This window comes from Salvelinus fontinalis, chromosome 9 (genome assembly GCF_029448725.1).
Source record: "Salvelinus fontinalis isolate EN_2023a chromosome 9, ASM2944872v1, whole genome shotgun sequence".
NCBI lineage: Eukaryota > Metazoa > Chordata > Actinopteri > Salmoniformes > Salmonidae > Salvelinus > Salvelinus fontinalis.
In genome coordinates, this window is record NC_074673.1 from 12,562,226 (window position 1) to 12,583,017 (window position 20,792).

The 20,792-nt window shown below is 42.2% G+C and overlaps 1 protein-coding gene across 1 annotated transcript in view; it reads left to right on the top strand.

The window, feature by feature from the left end:
• The window catches only part of tmtc3 (transmembrane O-mannosyltransferase targeting cadherins 3), a 136,194-nt gene that overhangs the window by 6,710 nt on the left and 108,692 nt on the right, over window positions 1-20,792 (top strand). Inside the window, exon 3 of the mRNA XM_055933430.1 lies at window positions 3,397-3,615. Coding sequence (XP_055789405.1) covers window positions 3,397-3,615 — 219 coding nt within the window. The remainder of the gene's footprint in view (window positions 1-3,396; window positions 3,616-20,792) is intronic.

Sequence of the window (20,792 nt, forward strand, 5' to 3'; positions counted from 1 at the left end):
ACTTAAACAACACAATGTAACTCCAAGTCAATCACACTTCTGTCCACCTGTGGACGTCGGGCCCTCATACCACCCTCATGGAGTCTGTTTCTGACCGTTTGAGCAGACACATGCACATTTGTGGCCTGCTGGAGGTCATTTTGCAGGGCGCTGGCAGTGCACCTCCTTGCACATAGGCGGAGGTAGCAGTCCTGCTGCTGGGTTGTTTCCCTCCTACGGCCTCCTCCACGTCTCCTGATGTACTGGCCTGTCTCCTGGTAGCGCCTCCATGCTCTGGACACTACGCTGACAGACACAGCAAACCTTTTTGCCACAGCTCGCATTGATGTGCCATCCTGGATGAACTGCACTACCTGAGCCACTTGTGTGGGTTGTAGACTCCGTCTCATGCTACCACTAGAGTGAGAGCACCGCCAGCATTCAAAAGTGACTAAAACATCAGCCAGGAAGCATAGGAACTGAGAAGTGTTCTGTGATCACCACCTGCAGAATCACTCCTTTTTTGGGGGTGTCTTGCTAATTGCCTATAATTTCCACGTCTATTCCATTTGCACAACAGCATGTGAAATTTATTGTCAATCAGTGTTGCTTCCTAAGTGGACAGTTTGATTTCACAGAAGTGTGATTGACTTGGAGTTACATTGTGTTGTTTAAGTGTTCCCTTTATTTTTTTGAGCAGTGTATTTGGTAGCATTGCCTTTAAATTGTTTAACTTGGGTCAAATGTTTCGGGGAATCTTCCACAAGCTTCCCACAATAAGTTTGGTGAATTTTGGCCCATTCGTCCTGACAGAGCTGGTGTAACGGAGCCAGGTTTGTTGTCCTCCTTGCTCTCACATGCTTTTTCAGTTCTGCCCACACATTTTCTATAGGATTGAGGTCAGGGCTTTGTGATGACCATTCCAATTCCTTGACTTTGTTGTCCTTAAGCCATTTTGCCACAACTTTGGAAGTATGCTTGGGGTGATTGTCCATTTGGAACCAAGCTTTAACTTCCTGACTGATATCTTGATGTTGGCTTCAATGTATCCACATAATTTTTCTGCCTCATGATGCCATCTATTTTGTGAAGTGAACCAGTCCCTCCTGCAGCAAAGCAACCCCACAACATGATGCTGCCACCCCTGTGCTTCACGGTTGGGATGGTGTTCTTCGGCTTGCAAGCCTCTCCCTTTCTACTCCAAATATAATTGCCATTATGGCCAAACAGTTCTATTTTTGTTTCATCAGACCAGAGGACATTTCTCCAAAAAGTACTATCTTTGTCCTTATGTGCAGTTGCAAACCGTAGTCTGGCTTTTCTATGGCGGTTTTGGAGCAGTGGCTTCTTCCTTGCTGAGCGGCCTTTCAGGTTATGTCGATATAGGACTTGTTTTACTGTGTATATAGATACTTTTGCACCTGTTTCCTCCATCTTCACAAGGTCCTTTGCTGTTGTTCAGGGATTGATTTGAACCAAAGTACATTCATCTCTAGGAGATACCTGAGCCGTATGACGGCTGCGTGGTCCCATGGTGTTTTTACTTGCGTACTATTGTTTGTACAGATGAACGTGGTACCTTCAGGCGTTTGGAAATTGCTCCCAAGAATGAACTAGACTTGTGGAGGTCTACAATCTATTTTCTGTGGTTTTGGCTGATTTCTTTAGATTTTCCCATGATGTCAAGCAAAGAGCCACTGAGTTTGAAGGTAGGTCTTGAAATACATCCACAGGAACACCTCGAATTGACTCAAATTATGTCAATTAGCCTAGCAGAAGCTTCTAAAGCAATGACATAATTTTCAGGAATTTTCAAAGTTGTTTAAAGGCACAACTTAGTGTGTGAACTCCTGACCCACTGGAGTTGTGATAGTAAATTATAAGTGACATAATCTGTCTGTAAACAAGTGTTAGAAAAACTATAGTTTGTTAACAAGACATTTGTGAAGTGGTTGAAAAACAAGTTTTAATGACTCCAACCTAAGTGTATGTAAACTTCAGACTTCAACTGTGTATATATATGTTTTTTTGTGATTACTATTGTTACACTACAACAGAAAAACACTTAAATACATGTTATTCTGAACCTTGAAACATTTATTTGAAATGTTGTAGAATTCCATTAATTCCTAGGGAGGACTTCTACTGGAGATTGCCAATTTGGCTTTCCGGTGGCTTCAAATACATTAGTAATCTAGGGTTTATGTACGTAATTGGTTTCTGCGCATGAGCTTAGCTAGACAACATTGTTGCATCACCTACAAGCTTGATTAGGGATTTCTATTGGAGAAGCAGTTTCTGCCCATCTTCATACTGTACTGTATTTTGACTCAGTAGCACTTTGACGCTAAATGAAGTCGGTTAAGATGGTGTCTCATGGAGACATATAGCATGTGCAGTTTGATCTATTACAGGAAGTAACATTGCAGTCTTGCGCCGTTCTTCACCCTCATTGAGTAGCGCAATTTAAGGCCGACCTGGTTACGGCAAGCTGCTGTTAGCAACTAAATTATTCTTAACTTCTTCTGGGTGCGATTTTCTTTTTTAAATAATCGTTTCAAGGACATACATCTGGTGTATTTGACCCAATTATTGGTACCATGATTGTCTTTGCAAATGTTTTTTTATTTACATGAAGATTGACATTTTTCTATTCACTTTAGTGGCCTATTCTGTTTTCTGCTAACAATGCCTGCTGTACCACGGTCGGCATTGAACTTGTGTGGCTTCAGAGAGGGCAGTCCGTTCTCTTCTGCATGCACCATGTCATACTTTGTTTATGCCCCCCATGCAAAAAATGCGTATGAACAAGTGAATAGGGATTAGTTGAATTTGAGCTGAGAATTTCAAATACATTTTATGTTCAGTTATTCAATGGCTGTCAATATTGCTGATTATGATTTTTCGCATCATATCAATTGTCAGAGGAGTTGAACTTCAAGTTCCTACAAAATCACCTATATTCACAACAGCCCTATTTTCCTGACAGTTATTCCCTGTAGAACAGGTGTGCCGCCACGTGGTACCCTTAGTGTTGGTACACAAACCTGAAGTATTTGCATTTAGGAACAAGATGTTCGTTCTCTTGTTTGAGGCCGTTAATGCATATCACACCCACAAGTGGTGTGAGCTTTCTCTAGATTATTACTATCATCTATCCCTATGTTGGCTTAAGGTAGTTTTAACAACCAATTGCTATACTATGTTCAAGATTAGTCAATTAATCTCTTCTTAGACACTGACAGAACCTGGTACCAGAACTACATTCCTAGAGTGAAAAGTAGTTGCTAGTTGACAGCAAGGTTGACTTGTATCTAATGCTAAAATCATTTTGAATTGATGTCGCAACTATCTTCAATCAGTCTTAATGCATTTGAAGCTAATAACTCCCTCTCATATCTTTGTGTCTTATTACAGGAGCGGAGCCACAAATCCTACCGGCCCCTGACAGTGCTCACCTTCCGTCTGAACTATCTCTTCAGTGAGCTGAGTTCTGCATCCTACCACCTGCTCAACGTGGGGCTGCATTCTGTGGTGTGTGTGCTTTTTCTGAGGTTCTGCCGTCTGTTCTTGGATAAGACCTCCAGCCTGGTTGCAGCCCTGCTGTTCGCTGTGCACCCCATCCACACAGAGGCCGTAAGTCTGTTGTTCTAGGATCAGATTAACTCTGCTGTTCACCCCGTCCACACAAAGGCTGCAAGTCTGCTCAACTGTAGGCACAGATCTAGGATAATCTTAGTTTTAATGTCACATGCACAAGTACAGTGAAATGCCTTTGTAGCCAGCTCCAAACCCCACAATGCAGTAATCAATGCGAAGCACAAAAAATAACAAGGTAGAACAAATCACACAAGAAAAAGGAGAAGGAGAAAATAAGAAGCTATATACAGGGTCAGTTCCAACACCATATTTACAATGTGCAAAGATACTGGAGTGATGGAGGTAAATATGTAGAGGGGTAAGGTGACTAGGCTAGGATATATGATAAACAAAGTAGCAACAGCGTAAAGGATTGTGCCACCTGCAGAACCACTCCTTTATTGGGGGTGTCTTGCTAATTGCCTATCATTTCCACCTTTTGTCTATTCCATTTGCACAACAACATGTGAAATTTATTGTCAATCAGTGTTGCTTCCTAAGTGGACAGTTTGAATTCACAGAAGTGTGATTGACTTGGAGGGACATTGTGTTGTTTAAGTGTTCCCTTAATTTTTTTGAGCAGTGTATATTTAAAAAAAAACATGGACTTTAAGTTGGGAGCATTTGTGGAAAACTCTACATGGGAGATACTAGATAAATGTATGAAGGTGAATCTGCTCGTCAATGCAAAGCATTATGACATCAGTGGCCCTTGCTGATTCGAAAGCTGTGGTCATTTAGTCTATCTTGCTTTGGTGTAGGAGAAAGTCCTTCCGGAGAGGGAGGATGATGAAAAGGGTCATACGAGTGGTAGAGTACACACCATACTGCGAGAGGTAGAACCAAAGATAAAATGGGAACAGAAATTTGTGCTTGAACACAAGGGAAAGAGAATGTGCAGCCAGCCTAGAACAAGAAGATTGTGTACATTCGATTAAAATAGATCTGGAAGTACTCCGAATCATGTCAGGCTATCTTGCACCCTCAAAGTTTGATGTTGGTCGGAATAGCCGGCTTGTACCACCTTTCAACGAAAAGGAGGTGGATGTACATTTTATTTGAGCGGATTGACACATTCCTAAAAAGTCTGCAAGATAGTTGGTCACTGCTCCTCCAAAGTGTTCTTGTGGGACAAGTTCAGAAAGGGTACGCTGCTTTATCTCTTGAACAGAGCTAAGATTATGACACTGTTAAAGCTGCTATCCTTCAGGCTTACGAGTTGGTCCCAGAGGCATACAGACAACAGTTCTGTAAATTACGAAAGACAGAGTCACAAAGCCATGATGATTTAGCAAGGGAACAAGTATGTCTTTTTGATCGGTGGTGTGGTTCTCAAAAGGTCAAGGACCTTAAGGACTTAGAAACTCATACTTCTCTAACAGTTCAAGAATTGCCTTCACGAAAGGGTTGCTACCTACATTTATGAGCACAAGGATCTCACTCTTGAGAAAGCTTCAGTCCTTGCAGATGAGTTTGTAACACACAAGCATGCTTTGTAATGTTTCTAAAACAAATGTATTACTATGCTGAACTAAAATATAAACTCAACACGTTAAGTGTTAATCCCATCTTTCATGAGCTGAAATAAGAGAGCCCAGAAAGGTTCCATACACACAAAGCTTATTTCTCTCAGATTTTGTACCCAAATTAGTTTACATCACTCTTGCGAGCATTTCTTTGCCAAGATGATACATCCACCTGACAGGTGTGGGGTATATCAAGAGGCTGATTAAAAAGCATGATCATTACGCAGGTGCACCTTGTGCTAGGGACACACAAAAAAACTCTAAAATGTGCAGTTTTGTCACACAACACTGTCACAGTTTTGAGAGAGCGTGCAGTTGGCATGCTGACTGCAGGAATGTCCACCAGAAATGTTGCCAGAGGTCTAAATGTTCATTACTCTACCATAAACAAAGTTTTAGAGAATTTGTCAGTACGTCCAACCAGCCTCACAACTGCAGACCACGTGTATGAGGTCATGTGGGCGAGAGGTTTGCTGATGTCAACGTGTGAACAGAGTGCCCCATGGTGGCGGTGGGGTTATAGTATCGGCAGGCATAAGCTACGGACAATGAACACAATTGCAGTTTATCGATGGCAATTTGAATGCACAGAAATATCGTTACGAGATCCTGAGGCCCATTTTATTATTTTTAGATACTGTATCGATGACCAACGGATGCATATCTGTATTCCCAGTCATGTGAAATCCATAGATTAGGGCCTAATTCATTTATTTCAATTGACTGATTTCCTCATGAAGTGTAACTCAGTAAAATCTTTGAAATTGTTGCGTTTTTATATTTTGCTTCAGTATAAATAGCTAAGAACCACAAGTTCTCACTTCAGTAGACTTTAGTTTCAAGTAAATTAGACCAACTTTTATGCTTGTCCGCAGCGCTTCTAAAAATCTATCTTTCACTTATTTCAAGAGCAGGTGGGGTTGGCTATATAGGATTTGTTCTTTGATTTTGTGCTATGTAATTTATTAACTATGAAACAAAATGGCAGAAATACTTTGAAAACAGCTACTGCAGAATTTATTTGACTATATAGTGCATTCAGAAAGTTTTCAGACCCCTTGACTTTTTCCACATTTTGTTACGTAGCCTTATTCTCAAATAGATTAAATGAACATTTTCGCTCATCAATCTACACACAATACCCAATAATGACAAAGCCGAAACAGGTTTTTAGAAATATTTGCAAATATATTAACAATAAAAAACTGATACCGTATTTACATAAGTATTCAGACCCTTTGTTCTGTTCCATTGATCATCCTTGAGATGTTTCTACAACATTAGTCTACCTGTGGTAAATTCAAATGATTGGACATGATTTGGAAATGTGCACACCTGTCTATATAATGACGGTAGGCCATCATTGTAAATAAGAATTTGTTCTTAAATGCCTTGCCTAGTTAAATAAAGCTTAAATAAATATAAAGTCCCACAGTTGACAGTGCATGTCAGAGCAAAAACCAAGTCATGAGTTCGAAGGATTTGTCCATAGAGCTCAGAGACAGGATTGTGTCTAGGCACAGATCTAGGGAAGGGTACCAAACAATTTCTGCCACGTTAAAAGGTCCCTAAGAACACAGTGGCCTCCATCATTCTTAAATAGAAGAAGTTTGGGACCACCAAGACTCTTTCTCGAGCTGGCCGCCTGGCCAAACGGAGCAATCGGGGGAGAAGGCCCTTGGTCAGAGAGGTGACCAAGAACCCGATGGTCACTCTGACAGAGCTCCATAGTTCCTCTGTGGAGATGGTTGTCCTTCTGGAAGGGTCTCACATCTCTTCAGCACTCCACCAATCAGGCCTTTATGGTAGAATGGTCAGACGGAAGCCACTCCTCCAGTAAAAGGAACATGACAGCCCGCTTGCCAAAAGGCCCCTAAAGTACTCTGACTATGAGAAACAAGAATCTTTGGTCTGATGAAACCAAGATTTAACTCTTTTCCCTGAATGCCAAGCGTCATGTCTAGAGGAAACCTGGCACCATCCCTACGGTGAAGCATGGTGGCGACAACACCATGCTTTGGGGATGTTTTTCAGCGACAGAGACTGCAGTCAGGATTGAGGAAAAGATGAACGGAGTGAAGTACAGTGAGATCCTGGATGAAAACCTGCTCCAGAGTGCTCAGGTACTCAGACTAGGGGGCGAAGGTTCACAACGACCCTAAGCACACAGACGAGACAACTTAGGAGCGGCTTCGGGACAAATCTCGGAGTATGCTTGAGTGGCCCAGCCGGAACTCGGACTTGAATCCGATCTTACATCTCTGGAGAGACCTGAAAATAGCTGTGCAGCGACGCTCCCCATCCAACCTGACGGTGCTTGAGAGGATCTACAGAGAATATTGAGAAACTCTGCAAATACAGGTGTGCGTAATACCCAAGAAGACTCAAGGTTGTAATCACTGCCAATGGTGCTTCAGCAAAGTACTGAGTAAAGGGTCTGAATAGTTATGTAAATGTGATATTTCAGTAATTTTTTTTGTAACGATTTGTCATTATGGTATATTGTGTAGATTTGATGAGGGGGGGAAAACTATTTAATACATTTTAGAATAATGCTATAATGTAGTTCTTTGGGGAAAAAGTGAAGGGGTCTGAATACTTGCCAAATGCACTGTGCGGCACTGATTTTCAATTTTGGTGAGTTTGGACCTTTACAAGTATATGTGAAACATGCTAGTCTAAAGGAAGAACAGTACTGGCTCTCCATCAGCATGCCTACATGCTGTGTCTTTGTGGATTTTGAATTCGTTAGGGCAATGGGTCTGCCTGCTCTGCTCAGAAGTGGGAGGAGCAGCAGACTGCTGAGAATGAAGAGGCGAAAAAACGCAAGGAAATCAAGAGGGCAGTGGCAGCTGTATAGATAAAACGTTTTGACTTCTCCAACACAGCAGAAAGCTAACACAATATGATGCCCAGTCACCTTAATAATTTCGCCACTTACTTAGATAACAAGTTAAACTTAGGGGTCGTGTTAATCAGGAATTCTGTGTTTTTCATGTAGGAAAAACAATCTAACGTATGAGAAATATCTTGCTGCATTTTGTAAATGCAGATCTAAAAAGCTTCTTATTGTCATTTCTGCTGGGCATCAGACTCATTTTGTGCTTCAGTTGCACTTCTAAACTGATAGACCTAAACATTAGAAATATGATGACCATGCATCGTTTCTGCAAAAAATACCCTGCTTTTTCATTGTAAGCTAATTTATTTGTGTGGTTGCCATCCAAATGCCGTTGCACTTCTGTTGTCATCTATCGAAAATGAAGCTATTTTATGCCGATTGTGTTGCAATAATGTACACTACCGTTCAAAAGTTTGGGATCACTTAGAAATGTCCTTGTTTTTGAAAAACTTTTTTTTGTCCATTAAAATAACATCAAATTGATCAGAAATACAGTGTAGACATTGTTAATGTTGTAAATGACTATTGTAGCTGGAAACGGCTGATTTTCTTATTGAATATCTACATGGGCGTACAGAGGCCCATTATCAGCAACCATCACTCCTGTGTTCCAATGGCACGTTGTGTTAGCTAATCCAAGTTTATCATTTTAAAAGGCTAATTGATCATTAGAAAACCCTTTTGCAATTATGTTAGCACAGCTAAAAACTGTTGTCCTGATTTTAAAGAAGTAATACAACTGGCCTTTAGACTAGTTGAGTATCTGGAGCATCAGCATTTATGGGTTCGATGACAGGCTCAAAATGGCCAGAAACACAACTTTCTTCTGAAACTCGTCAGTCTATTGTTGTTCTTAGAAATGAAGGCTATTCCATGCAAGAAACTGAAGTTCTCGTACAACGCTGTGTACTACTCCCTTCACAGAACAGCTCCAACTGGCTCTAGCCAGAATAGAAACAGTGGGAGGCCCCGGTGCACAACTGAGCAAGAGGACAAGTACATTAGTGTCTAGTTTGAGAAACAGATGCCTCACATGTCCTCAACTGGCATCTTCATTAAATAGTACCCGCAAAACACCAGTCTCAACGTCAACAGTGAAGAGGCGACTCCGGGATGCTGGCCTTCTAGGCACAACAATATGCCTTCCCATACCACAACCCCACCGCAACCATGGGGCACTCTGTTCTCACAACTTCATACACGTGGTCTGCGTTTGTGAGGCCGGTTGGATGTACGGCCGAAATCTCTAAAACGACGTCTGAGGCAGTTTATGGAGGAGATTAACTGTCAGTTCTCTGGCAACAGTTCTGATGTACTTTCCTGCAGTCAGCATGCCAATTGCTCTGCCCCTCTAAACTGTGGCATTGTGGTGTTTGACCAAACTGCACATTTTAGAGTGCCCTTTTATTGTCTCCAGCACATGGTGCACCTGTGCAATGATCATGCTTTTTCATATTTACTACACCTGTCAGGTGGATGGATTATCTTGGCAACGGAGAAATAAATGCTTAGTAATGGGGATGTAAACAAAGTTGTGCCCAAAATTTTAAATAAATCATTTATGTGAGTATGAATAATTTCTGGGATTTTTTATTTCAGAGCATGAACCATGGGACGAACACTTTACATGTTGCGTTTTATATTTTTGTTCAGTGTATTTTCTTTGAAGGAAAACTATAGTTGCATGCCACTGATCACTCTTGGACCCCCCCCCCCCCCCCCCCCCCCCCCCCCCACACACACACAGATTTTCAATATAAATACGACACCTGTCAATACACAGCTGGACTCAGGTATTTTTTTCAGTTGATTTCTACAATGCCCAAAGATACGGATTTTCAGAAAACAAGTGGCAATTCTGTTATGCAGCCGGTGAAGATACTGCAAAACACTGGGGCAGCCCAGGGGGTGTTTTGCCTTTGTCTGACGCTTCAGCAACTGGTTACAGTTTGTTAGTACAAGGTGTGGGAATGGGTTGCATGAAGTTCCTTTTGCATAAGGAGGAACTTGTCTGATCTTGTTTCTCGTTCCGTTGTCGTTGGAGTGAGGCCTAGTCTACCGGTGAAGGGTGTCTCATTCAATTTCAGAAACAAGAGGGAAGGTTGTTCCAAATCCTGTCGTTTTTAAGGAACCCAGAGTAGATGAAGCTGATGGATTATCAGAAAATTACCCTAGTGTTCCCACCGTGTGCTTTGTCTAAGAAAGACGCCGGGAGCAAGTCTAGTGTTGAGGATGTCAGCGATCACACCATGATCGATCTGTCTGAGACGTCTTTGTGATCCAGATTTCGATAAACCTGATTTTAAACTCTCATTTGAATACCCCAAAGGTGAGTGAGTTTGTAGGACCAGAGAAAGGAGGGTCCCTAAAGTTAACAGTTTGATGTCTAGGAAGCAGCTGATTGCTGAACAGTCTCCCATCTTTTTTCTGAGATTCATCCAGGGGTTTGAAGTTTGTGAGTTACTTTAACAGATTGTTTTCTCGTGAGGAAATGGCTTTCTCGTGCCACTTCTGGGCAAGACGATTGGCCCAGTGTATCTCAAATTGTTGTTCCAGTTACACTTCGACAAGAAATACTGAGGTTGGCTCACTATGGTAGTATGGCGGGCCATCTTGGTGTCAAAGGACGTATGACTGTATCTTGCATAACTTCTTCTGGCTTGGTCTGAAACAGGATGTTGTGGCTTACTGTTTGACATAAGACAGGTAAACCAAATCAAGCTGTACCGGTTGCAGCTCTGCAGCTTATTCCTGCTTTTGACAAATGTTTCGCTGTCCTGGTGGATTGTGTTGGTCATTTGCCCAAAGCAAAGAGTGGTAATCAGTTTCTCTTGACTATCATGTGCGCTGCCACTCGTTTCCCTGAGGCCATTCAACTAAGGAAAATCACGGCTCCTAGTATTGTTAACCTCTCTGAAATACCTGCAGTCTACAATTTAACCCTGATGTCCTTACACAGCTCTCTGGTCTTAGCCATTGTGGAGAGGTTGGAGTCTGTTTGATTGAGTGTGTGGACAGGTGTCTTTTATACAGGTAACTAGTTCAAACAGGTGCAGTTAATACAGGTAATGAGTGGAGAACAGGAGGGCTTTTTAAAGAAAAACTAACAGGTCTGTGAGAGCCGGAATTCTTACTGGTTGGGAGGTGATCAAATACTTAAGTCATGCAATAAAATGCAAATTAATTACTTAAAAATCATACAATGTGATTTTCTGTATTTTTGTTTTAGATTCCGTCTCTCACAGTTGAAGTGTACCTATGATACAAATTACAGACCTCTACATGCTTTGTAAGTAGGAAAACCTGCAAAATCGGCAGTGTATCAAATACTTGTTCTCCCCACTGTATATAGCATTCTGTTGGTGGCAAGAATTTTGTATAATAATTTAAATTGATAAACTCAAAAGCGTTGAATTGTTTTTTGTATCAGTTCATAAATCATGTGCTATGGAATCATTACATCTAAAATCTCTTCCCATTTATTTTACAAATTGTATGGCGCAGCTGTCAACATTTTTGTCCTTAAAGGAAACTGGTGCTTTTTTCTATTTATGCCAATTCTTTTCAGCCAATTTGTGTCTTTAATATATGGCAGACAAACAAGTTCCCTACCCTCTTCCACTTGCCGCCTCCATTTTTTGTGGTAATGCTGCAATCAGTTGGTTATAAGTTAGAGCAGACATTACCATATATTTTTGTTAGCTGCATATGTGACAACTCCACCGTTTCTATTCATAATAACATTAAATATAACATTTTTTAAAAGGTTTCCATAAAGAATGTTTTTTTTATTAATCAGTATCTTTTATCAAATGTGCCAACTCAGACACATTAACTACTGCATGACATTGACTTTGGGGACTCTGTCCAAATCAAACATGCCCATCGACTGAATCTTGAACAGTTAGTTACCCCGAAGTGAGGTTGAGATCATGCTTGAGCACGGCATTGCACAACATATAAACTCAGCAAAAAAAAAAGAAACGGCCCTTTTTCAGGACCCTGTCTTTCAAAGATAATTTGAAAGACAGGGTCCTGTCTTTCAAATTTCACAGATCTTCATTGTAAATGGTTTATACACTGTTTCCCATGCTTTTTCAATGCACCAACAACAATTAATGAACATGCACCTGTGGAACGGTCGTTAACTTCTTATGGATCCCTTCGCCCGCCAATCCCTTTAGCGCAGTGCTTCTCAATTATTTTCTGTTACGCCCCCCCCCCCCCCCTAGGAAGAAGTAAACATTTCGCGCCCCCCAACTCTCCGCCGCGACTGTAAATAGTATAATTTGTCTAAAATTGTTAAGTTCACCTCTGCATAACATTGTATCCTTATTAACATTAAAGAAAAAATAAATATAGATCAACTTACAACAAAGAATAACTTTATTAACATTGTTTTTTAGTCTGTAACAGAAAAGACTTAAAGTGCATCAATTTGCCTGAAATGTAAAAAGAAATTCAACCCTTATTTGAACTAAATTTTTTTGGACTATTTGATACTGAAAAATAAAATGAAATACAATCAATAAATAATAATCAGTTCAAATTGATCAGCAACATTAACTCAGGAGCACAATATATGAAACACTTTGACCTATAAAACAAAAATGAATAAAACAACTTGTGCTGATTTAAAAAAAAAAAAATCAAAATGAGGAAGTCAGGATTAATGGCTACAATGAGCACGTTTTGCAGAGCACAACTTTTCGAAGCGGGGTTTGAAGCATGATACTGCAAGTCTCAGCTCCTGCCCAATGTTTACCCGGGACCTGTACTTGGTCTTCAGTGCAGCAACAGCAGAGAAGCCAGTCTCACAAAGATAAGATGTTGCAAAAGGAAGAAGAATGCCCATGGCCCTCTGCCCTAAGAGTGGATACTGCCTCTCTACACTCAGCCAGAATTCACTCAGTGTCTGTGATGTGAACCTCAGTCTCAATGTGGAGTCAGACGTCATATCAATGAACTGGTCCTCCTCTGCAGAGCTGAAACCAGTTGGAGCTGGTGCATTGAAAGGATCTCTCACCCAGTCATATTTGGAAGTACTTTTTAAAGAATCCCATCAGTGATGAAATATGCTCCTTAATATATGGAATCACTGAGGTGGCATCATAGTCAGTAGTGTCAACAAATTCATGCAGGTTCTCGAATGAATCAGTATTTCCTTCATCAAGTCGCCTGCCCCACATTGCAAGCTTTCGAGTGAAAGAGCTGATCTTGTCTGTGACCTGAGGGAGGTGTTTCTCTTTCCCTTGAAGCTGTAGATTTAGTTCATATAGCTTTCCAAATATGTCACTCAGGTAGGCCAGTTTTGCCAGGAAGTTCTCATCACTACATTTTTCTGCGAGGTCATATTTGTGCTCCTGCTCCGAAAACATTCTTATCTGCTCTCTGAGCTCAAACAGCCACCTTGCTTCACTGAAACAGCACAGCTTGATGTTCAGCTCCCATCTCCTCACAGATAGCAGAGAAGACTCTTGTTTTTAGTGGTATGGTCTTTATAAAATTGACTACACCTACAATGTCAGTCATAACCTCACTTAATTCAGAGGAAAGGTGCCTTGATGCCAGTGCTTCTGTGTATAACACAGTGTGTCCACTCAGCATTAGGTGAGGCCTTCTTGATGAGTGCCCGAAGTCCTTTTCTCATCCCTGCCATGGTCTGTGCACCATCACTGCAAACACCAATGCAGTTCTCCTACTTTAGCCCATTCTGTCAGGAAGCAGTCCAGCATTTTGAATAGCTCTTCAGCTGTGGCTCTGTCTCTGACATATTTACAAAAAAGTAGATCCTTTGTCATGTCAAAACGTACATAAGCGATAAACAAACAGTCTTTGTTGCTGTCAGTTGCTTCATCAAACTGTAAGGCAAAACGTTTGTCTTGGAGTATCTACCAGCTGTTCTTTAAGATCGTTAGCAATGTCATTTATACGTCTGGCGACAGTGTCATTGGACAGAGGGATAGTTTTTATTTTTGCAGCACTTGTGTCATCCAGCATGACAGAGACCTCCTCTGCTATGGAGTGTTTTTTTTTGCACTGAGCAATTTGGTATTATACCTTATATGATGCTAACAGTGCTCGCTGGTTTACTGAAGTAGCATTCACAAAGCGGGGCGTTTGTTGGCAATATTCGGCACGTTTTCGCTGAAAAAACTCAAGCGGCTTATCAGCGTGATTGGGGTGTAATGTCTTTAAGTGACGCCTTAATTTATTTGGCTTCATGCTGTCCGCTGTCAACCTTTTTATACACAGTAAACATACCGGTCTTTCCTCGTCTGCCACCGTAGTCACTGTGAAGCCAAGCGCTACATATTTCCTTGTCTTAGCTTTCGGGAGAGTTACATTTGTCTCATTATCTCCGTCTCTCTCCGCCTTTCTTTTCATCCCTGTTAAATATTTTTCCATGGTGTCTCTTAAGGGTTTATTATCTGCACTTCATGTCTCCTGCTCTGTGCTCTTGTTCGGTGCAAAAAAAAAACCTACTCCCTGCGGGCAAAAAAAAGCATGTTCCCCGGGGGTGCGCCCCACTATTTGAGAAGGACTGCTTTAGCGTGATCGATTTGATAACACCCAGTGAAATTGCAGCCTTAACGGCAAAAGCAGACCATGCGATTATCTGAGGACAGTGCCCAGCATACCAACAACTGAAAATCATATTTCAACCAGGCAGGTGCTACACAAAAGTCAGAAATAACGATATAATTCATGCCTTTGAAGATCTTCTTATGTTGGCACTCCAAAATGTCCCATAAACATCACAAATTGTCCTTTTTGTTCAATAAATTGCTTCTTTATAGCCCAACATGCCTACAAAGTATCTAATAAGTTACCTGTAAACTTGGTCCAACCATTTCAAACAACGTTCCTAATCCAAAATTATGTATTCTAAATGTAAATAATCGATACAATTTAAGACGGGAAATACTGTGCTCAATACCGGACGAAAACAAAGTGAAGCACATTCCAAATAGCGCACACCAAAACATTAGAGGGCAGCTGGAGTGACACATGAAAATAACAGAGCTACATCTTCATTTCTCAAAGGAAAAACATCAACCAATTTCTAACGACTGTTGACATCTAGTGGAAGCCATAGGAACTGCAAGCATATTTATATTAAAAGGGATTGCCTTAGAAAACTAATGGAAAACAGATTGAGCGCAATTCCCCCCCCCCCCCCCCCCCCCCCCTGGATGGTTTGTGCTCGGGGTTTCGCCTGCCAAATCAGTTCTGTTATACTCAGACATTATTCAAACATTTTCAGAAACTTCAGAGGGTTTTCTATCCAAATCTACTAATAATATGCATATCCTAGCTTCTGGGCCTGAGTAGCAGGCAGTTTACTTTGAGCACGCTTTTCATCTAGGTGTGAAAATACTGCCCCCTACCTCAAAGAGGTTTTAAGACAGTAACAGCTTAGATGGTAGGCAATTAATGTCAGTTATGAAAACTTAGGATACTAGAAGCCTTTCTACTGAAAAATGCCCAGGGTCCTTGCTCATCTGCGTGAACGTGCCTTAGGCATGCTGCAAGAGGACTGCTGATGTGGCCAGGGCAATAAATTGCAATGTCCGTACTGTGAGACTTCTAAGACAGCTCTACAGGGAGACAGGACGGACAGCTGATCGTCCTCGCAGTGGCAGACCATGTGTAACAACACCTGCACAGGATCAGTACATCGGAACATCACACCTGCGGGACAGGTACAGGGTGGCAACAACAACTGCCCGAGTTACACCAGCAACGCACAATCCCTCCATCAGTGCTCAGACTGTCCGCAATAGGATGAGAGAGGCTGGACTGAGGGCTTATAGGTCTGTTGTAAGGCAGGTCCTCACTAGACATCACCGCCAACAATGTCGCCTATGGGCACAAACCCACCGTCACTGACGAGTCGCGGTTTTGTCTTGCCAGGGGTAATTGTCGGATTTGTGTTTATCGTCGAAGGAATGAGCGTTACACCGAGGCCTGTACTCTGGAGCGGGATCGATGTGGAGGGTCCGTCATGGTCTGCGGCGGTGTGTCACAGCATCATCGGACTGAGCTTGTCATTGCGAGCAATGTCAACGCTGTGCGTTTCAGGGAAGACATCCTCCCTCATGTGGTACCCTTTCTGCAGGCTCATCCTGACATGATCTTCCAGCAATGCCACCAGCCATACTGCTCTCTATGTGTGATTTTCTGCAAGACAGGGATGTCAGTGTTCTGCTATGGCCAGCGAAGTGCCCGGATCTCAATTTCATTGAGCACGTCTGGGACCTGTTGGATCGGAGGGTGAGGGCTAGGGCCATTCCCCCCAGAAATGTCCGGGAACTTGCAGGTGCCTTGGTGGAAGAGTGGGGTAACATCTCACAGCAAGAACTGGCAAATCTGGTGCAGTCCATGAGGAGGAGATGCACTGCAGTACTTAATGCAGCTGGTGGCCACACCAGATACTGACTGTTACTTTTGATTTTGATCCCCCCTTTGTTCAGGGACATATTCTTCCATTTCTGTTAGCCACGTGTGTCGAACTTGTTCAGTTTTTGTCTCAGTTGTTGAATCTTGTTATGTTCATACAAATATTTAGACATGTTAAGTTTGCTGAAAATAAACGCAGTTGACAGTGAGAAGACGTTTCTTTTTTTGGTGTGTTTAGTACCCTGTATATTAGTACATAGTAAGGATGGTTATCTGCGGTTTCGTTCTGATTTTGAGAAAAACAATGCCGTTACTAAGTCAGACTCAGGTGTGGACCATGTTGGCGCTGCTAAGTACGTTACAAAGTTCGATCTGAGGAGATATTTATTTAACTATTGGCGGGTCCCTCTAGCTGAGTGTGCCAATGAGCTGGTTGCTTTTGTCACTCCTGATTGTTTGTTTTTCTACCTTCGTCTCCCGTTCAGGTTACGAAAGGCCGGGACTCTTTTGGTCTCTGTACCTGTGCTAGCTTCTCCAGATCTCCGTAGTTCATTTGCTTTGTACACCGGTGCCAGCGATGCGCTCCTATCTGGTGTGACCACCATTTGCCTCATGCAGTGTGACATTGGTGGGAACTGGAACACACTGTCGTACACGTCGATCCAGAGCATCCAAAACATGCTCAATGGGTGATGTGAGTATGCAGGCCATGGAAGAAATGTGCCACTTTCAGCTTCCAGGAATTTTGTACAGATCCTTGTGACATGGGGCCGTGCATTATCATGTTGGAACATGAGGTGATGGTGGCGGATGAATGGCACGACAATGGACCTCAGGATCTCGTCATGGGATCTCTGTGCATTCAAATTGCCATCGAAAAAATGCAATGGTTTTCGTTTTCCATAGCTTATGCCTGCCCATACCATAACCCCACCGCCACCATGGGGCACTCTCTTCACAACGTTGACATCAGCAAACCGCTCGCCCACATGACACCATACACGTTGTCAACAATCTGCCCAGTCCAGTTGAAACCGGGTTTCATCTGTGAAGAGCACACTAATCCAGCATGCCAGTGGCCATCGAAGGTGAGCAATTGGCCCACTGAAGTTGGTTTACGATGTCAAACTGAAATCAGGTCAAGACTCTGGTGAGAGCGACGAACACGCAGATGAGCTTCCCTGGGACTTTTTCTGACAATTTCTGCAGTAATTCTTTGGTTGTGCAAACCCAGTTTCATCAGCTGTCTGGGTGTCATCAGCTGTGTCAGACGATCCCACAGGTGAAGAAGCTGAATGTGGATGTCCTGTGATGGCGTGGTTTAGATGTGGTCTGTGGTTGTGAGGAGGTTGGACACACTGCCAAAATTAACATTGGAAGAAGCTTATGGTAGAGAAAGTAACTATGCTCAACTGACAATGAATGACTTCCGTCAGAACGCAAAGTGTTTGCATCTGGTGGACATGAGGAGCTATTTTAAAAGCGAAGCGCATGTATATCAAGGGGTATGCTTGTAGGCTCCGACAGTTCTGTCAGTGTCACAACTGTTTATCCTTAATCGTGTAGCGTGGCTGGTGTTATGAGCCGATCCCGTTAATAACTATAATTAAAACGTTTTATTTAATTTTTTATTAATCAGTATATTTTCTCAAATGTGGCAACTCCGATAAATGCACTACGATTTTTGTAAATGGTCACATCGCGCATTGTCACATGTAATAATCGTAAAAGACTGAATCTAATGTACAGTGTGGGAAGGTCTTTACTCTCCCCAAATCCTTACCCCAACTATTAGGTGGGGTGTGCCTTGTAATAACTAAAGGAAAGGGTTGCACAGATTTAAACAGAAGCATAGCAGTTCATGGCCGATAGCTCCCATGCCAAAGTTTGTCCTTCCCGCCAAGTTTAGAAGATCAATGGCACAGAGGGCGAGCAAGAGTTGCTCAACTTTATGTAGTAGGCGTTGTTTATGAGTTGTACAGACCTGCATGCAGTTAGTGACATGAAAATAATGGAATTCAAAAGTTGCCGTCAGTTCCTTCACAATATTTGTTTTACTGAATTGGTCATTTGTTATGTGCTTTTCAATACATGAATTGGGAATGAACTCGAATTTAACCCATCACTGTCATTACTGTCTACCTCAACAACCTCTCGCCTATTTACTTAACCCCCTTACCCAACCATTTTGCCCCATTCAATTGAGTTGCACCGGCGGCCAGACGGGCCTTAGAAAAATAGAATAGAACAGAAAAACAGGATAGAAAAGTAACAAAGACAACATTCTGCTGCTCTGGTAAAGGGAGTGGTAATGTTACACAGCTCAGTGCTCCCTCAAACTGCTTCTCATCTTCCTCATGGTGTTCTCCTTCAGCTGAGTGCAGCCTGACAATCCTTTGAAAGGGCCCATTTCACTCATAGGTAAAAAGAAGCCCCTGGCCGACCAATGCAATCACGTTATCTTGATCTGGAATCTCTCTCAACGGACCATTTGTTTTTCATTTGATGTACTGAAGGTCCCCTTCATGATCAACACTGACAAAGAGACCGTTGTGAGCCTCTCAGTGTCTGTCTTTCTGAATGTGTAGACACAGATTCAGCACAAATACACTGAACTATCTCAACATAGTGAACATATATGGAACTGAGTCAACCTCAGCCAGACCACTTTCAGCAAAGCAAAAATATTTTGCAACATACATCTGTTTCTTATTGGACAAGTCCAGGTAGTACCTCAAGGCGTTGACAAATGTTTTCTCAACAAGCTCTCTTCATGGTGGAGGATCTCCTAGCCCAGCTGCTCCTGTGCAAAGAAAACGTGCAGTTCCATGTGCTCGCATAAGGTGGCAGTCAGCATTCACATATTTCTGCTAGAGGCCCCTGTACTGCAAGAGCCACTGCAAGCCACCTCTGTGGTGTCCCTCCATGATTTATGCCTAGCAGGGCATAAAATGAACGTTTTGGTCCACCAGCCACTGTAGCAGGTAGATGGAAAGAAGAAAATTGTGCTAGCAACAAAAAAATTATTGCTGCTAAAATTACACCAATAAAACACAAAGAAACCGAAGCATGCTTTGTAAGGTTTCTAAAACAATAAATGTTTTACTATACTGAACTAAAATATAACCCAATAATAAAAAGTAACACAATAAAATAACAATAACGAGCCTATATACAGGAGGTACCGAGTCAGTGTGCGGGGGTACAGGTTAGTCTAGGTCATTTGTACATGTAGGTAGGGGTGAAGTGACTATGCATAGATAATAAACAGCGAGTAGCAGCAGTGTAAAAAAACAAATGGAGGGGGGTGGGGTCAATGTAAATTGTCCGATCATTTAATTAATTGTTCCGCAGTCTTATGGCTTGGGGGTAGAAGCTGTTAAGGAGCCTTTTGGACAATTAAAGGCCACTCTAAAATGTGCAATTTTGTCACGACGCACTGTCAAGTTTTTAGGGAGTGTGCAGTTGGCATGCTGACTGCAGCAATGTCCACCAGAGATGTTGCCAGAGATCAACATTTTCTCTACCATAAGCCGCCTGACGTTTTTGAGAATTTGTCAGTACGTTCAACTGATCTCACAACTGCAGACCACGTGTTTGGCGTTGTGTGGGCAAGCGCTTTGCTGTTGTGAACAGAGGGCCCCATGGTGGGGTTATAGTATGGGCAGGCATAAACTACAGACAACGAACACAATTGCATTTTATCTATGGCAATTTGAATGCACAGAAATATCGTTACGAGATCCTGAGGCCCATTTCTTTTTAATGTACTGTATCTGTGCATCTGATTTTCCAGTAATGTGAAATCCATAGATTAGGGCGTAATGAATTTATTTCCATTGACTGACGGATTTCCTCATATGAAGTGTAACTGAGTAAAATCTTTGAAATTATTGCATGTTGCGTTTATATACACTGCTCCAAAAAATAAAGGGAACGCTTAAACAACACAATGTAACTCCAAGTCAATCACACTTCTGTGAAATCAAACTGTCCACTTAGGAAGCAACACTGATTGACAAGATATTTCACATGCTGTTGTGCAAATGGAATAGACAAAAGGTGGAAATTATAGGCAATTAGCAAGACACCCCCAAGAAAGGAGTGGTTCTGCAGGTGGTGACCACAGACCACTTCTCAGTTCCTATGCTTCCTGGCTGATGTTTTGGTTACTTTTGAATGCTGGTGGTGCTTTCACTCTAGTGGTAGCATGAGATGGAGTCTACAACCCACACAAGTGGCTCAGGTAGTGCAGCTCATCCAGGATGGCACATCAATGCGAGCTGTGGCAAGAAGGTTTGCTGTGTCTGTCAGCGTAGTGTCCAGAGCATGGAGGCGCTACC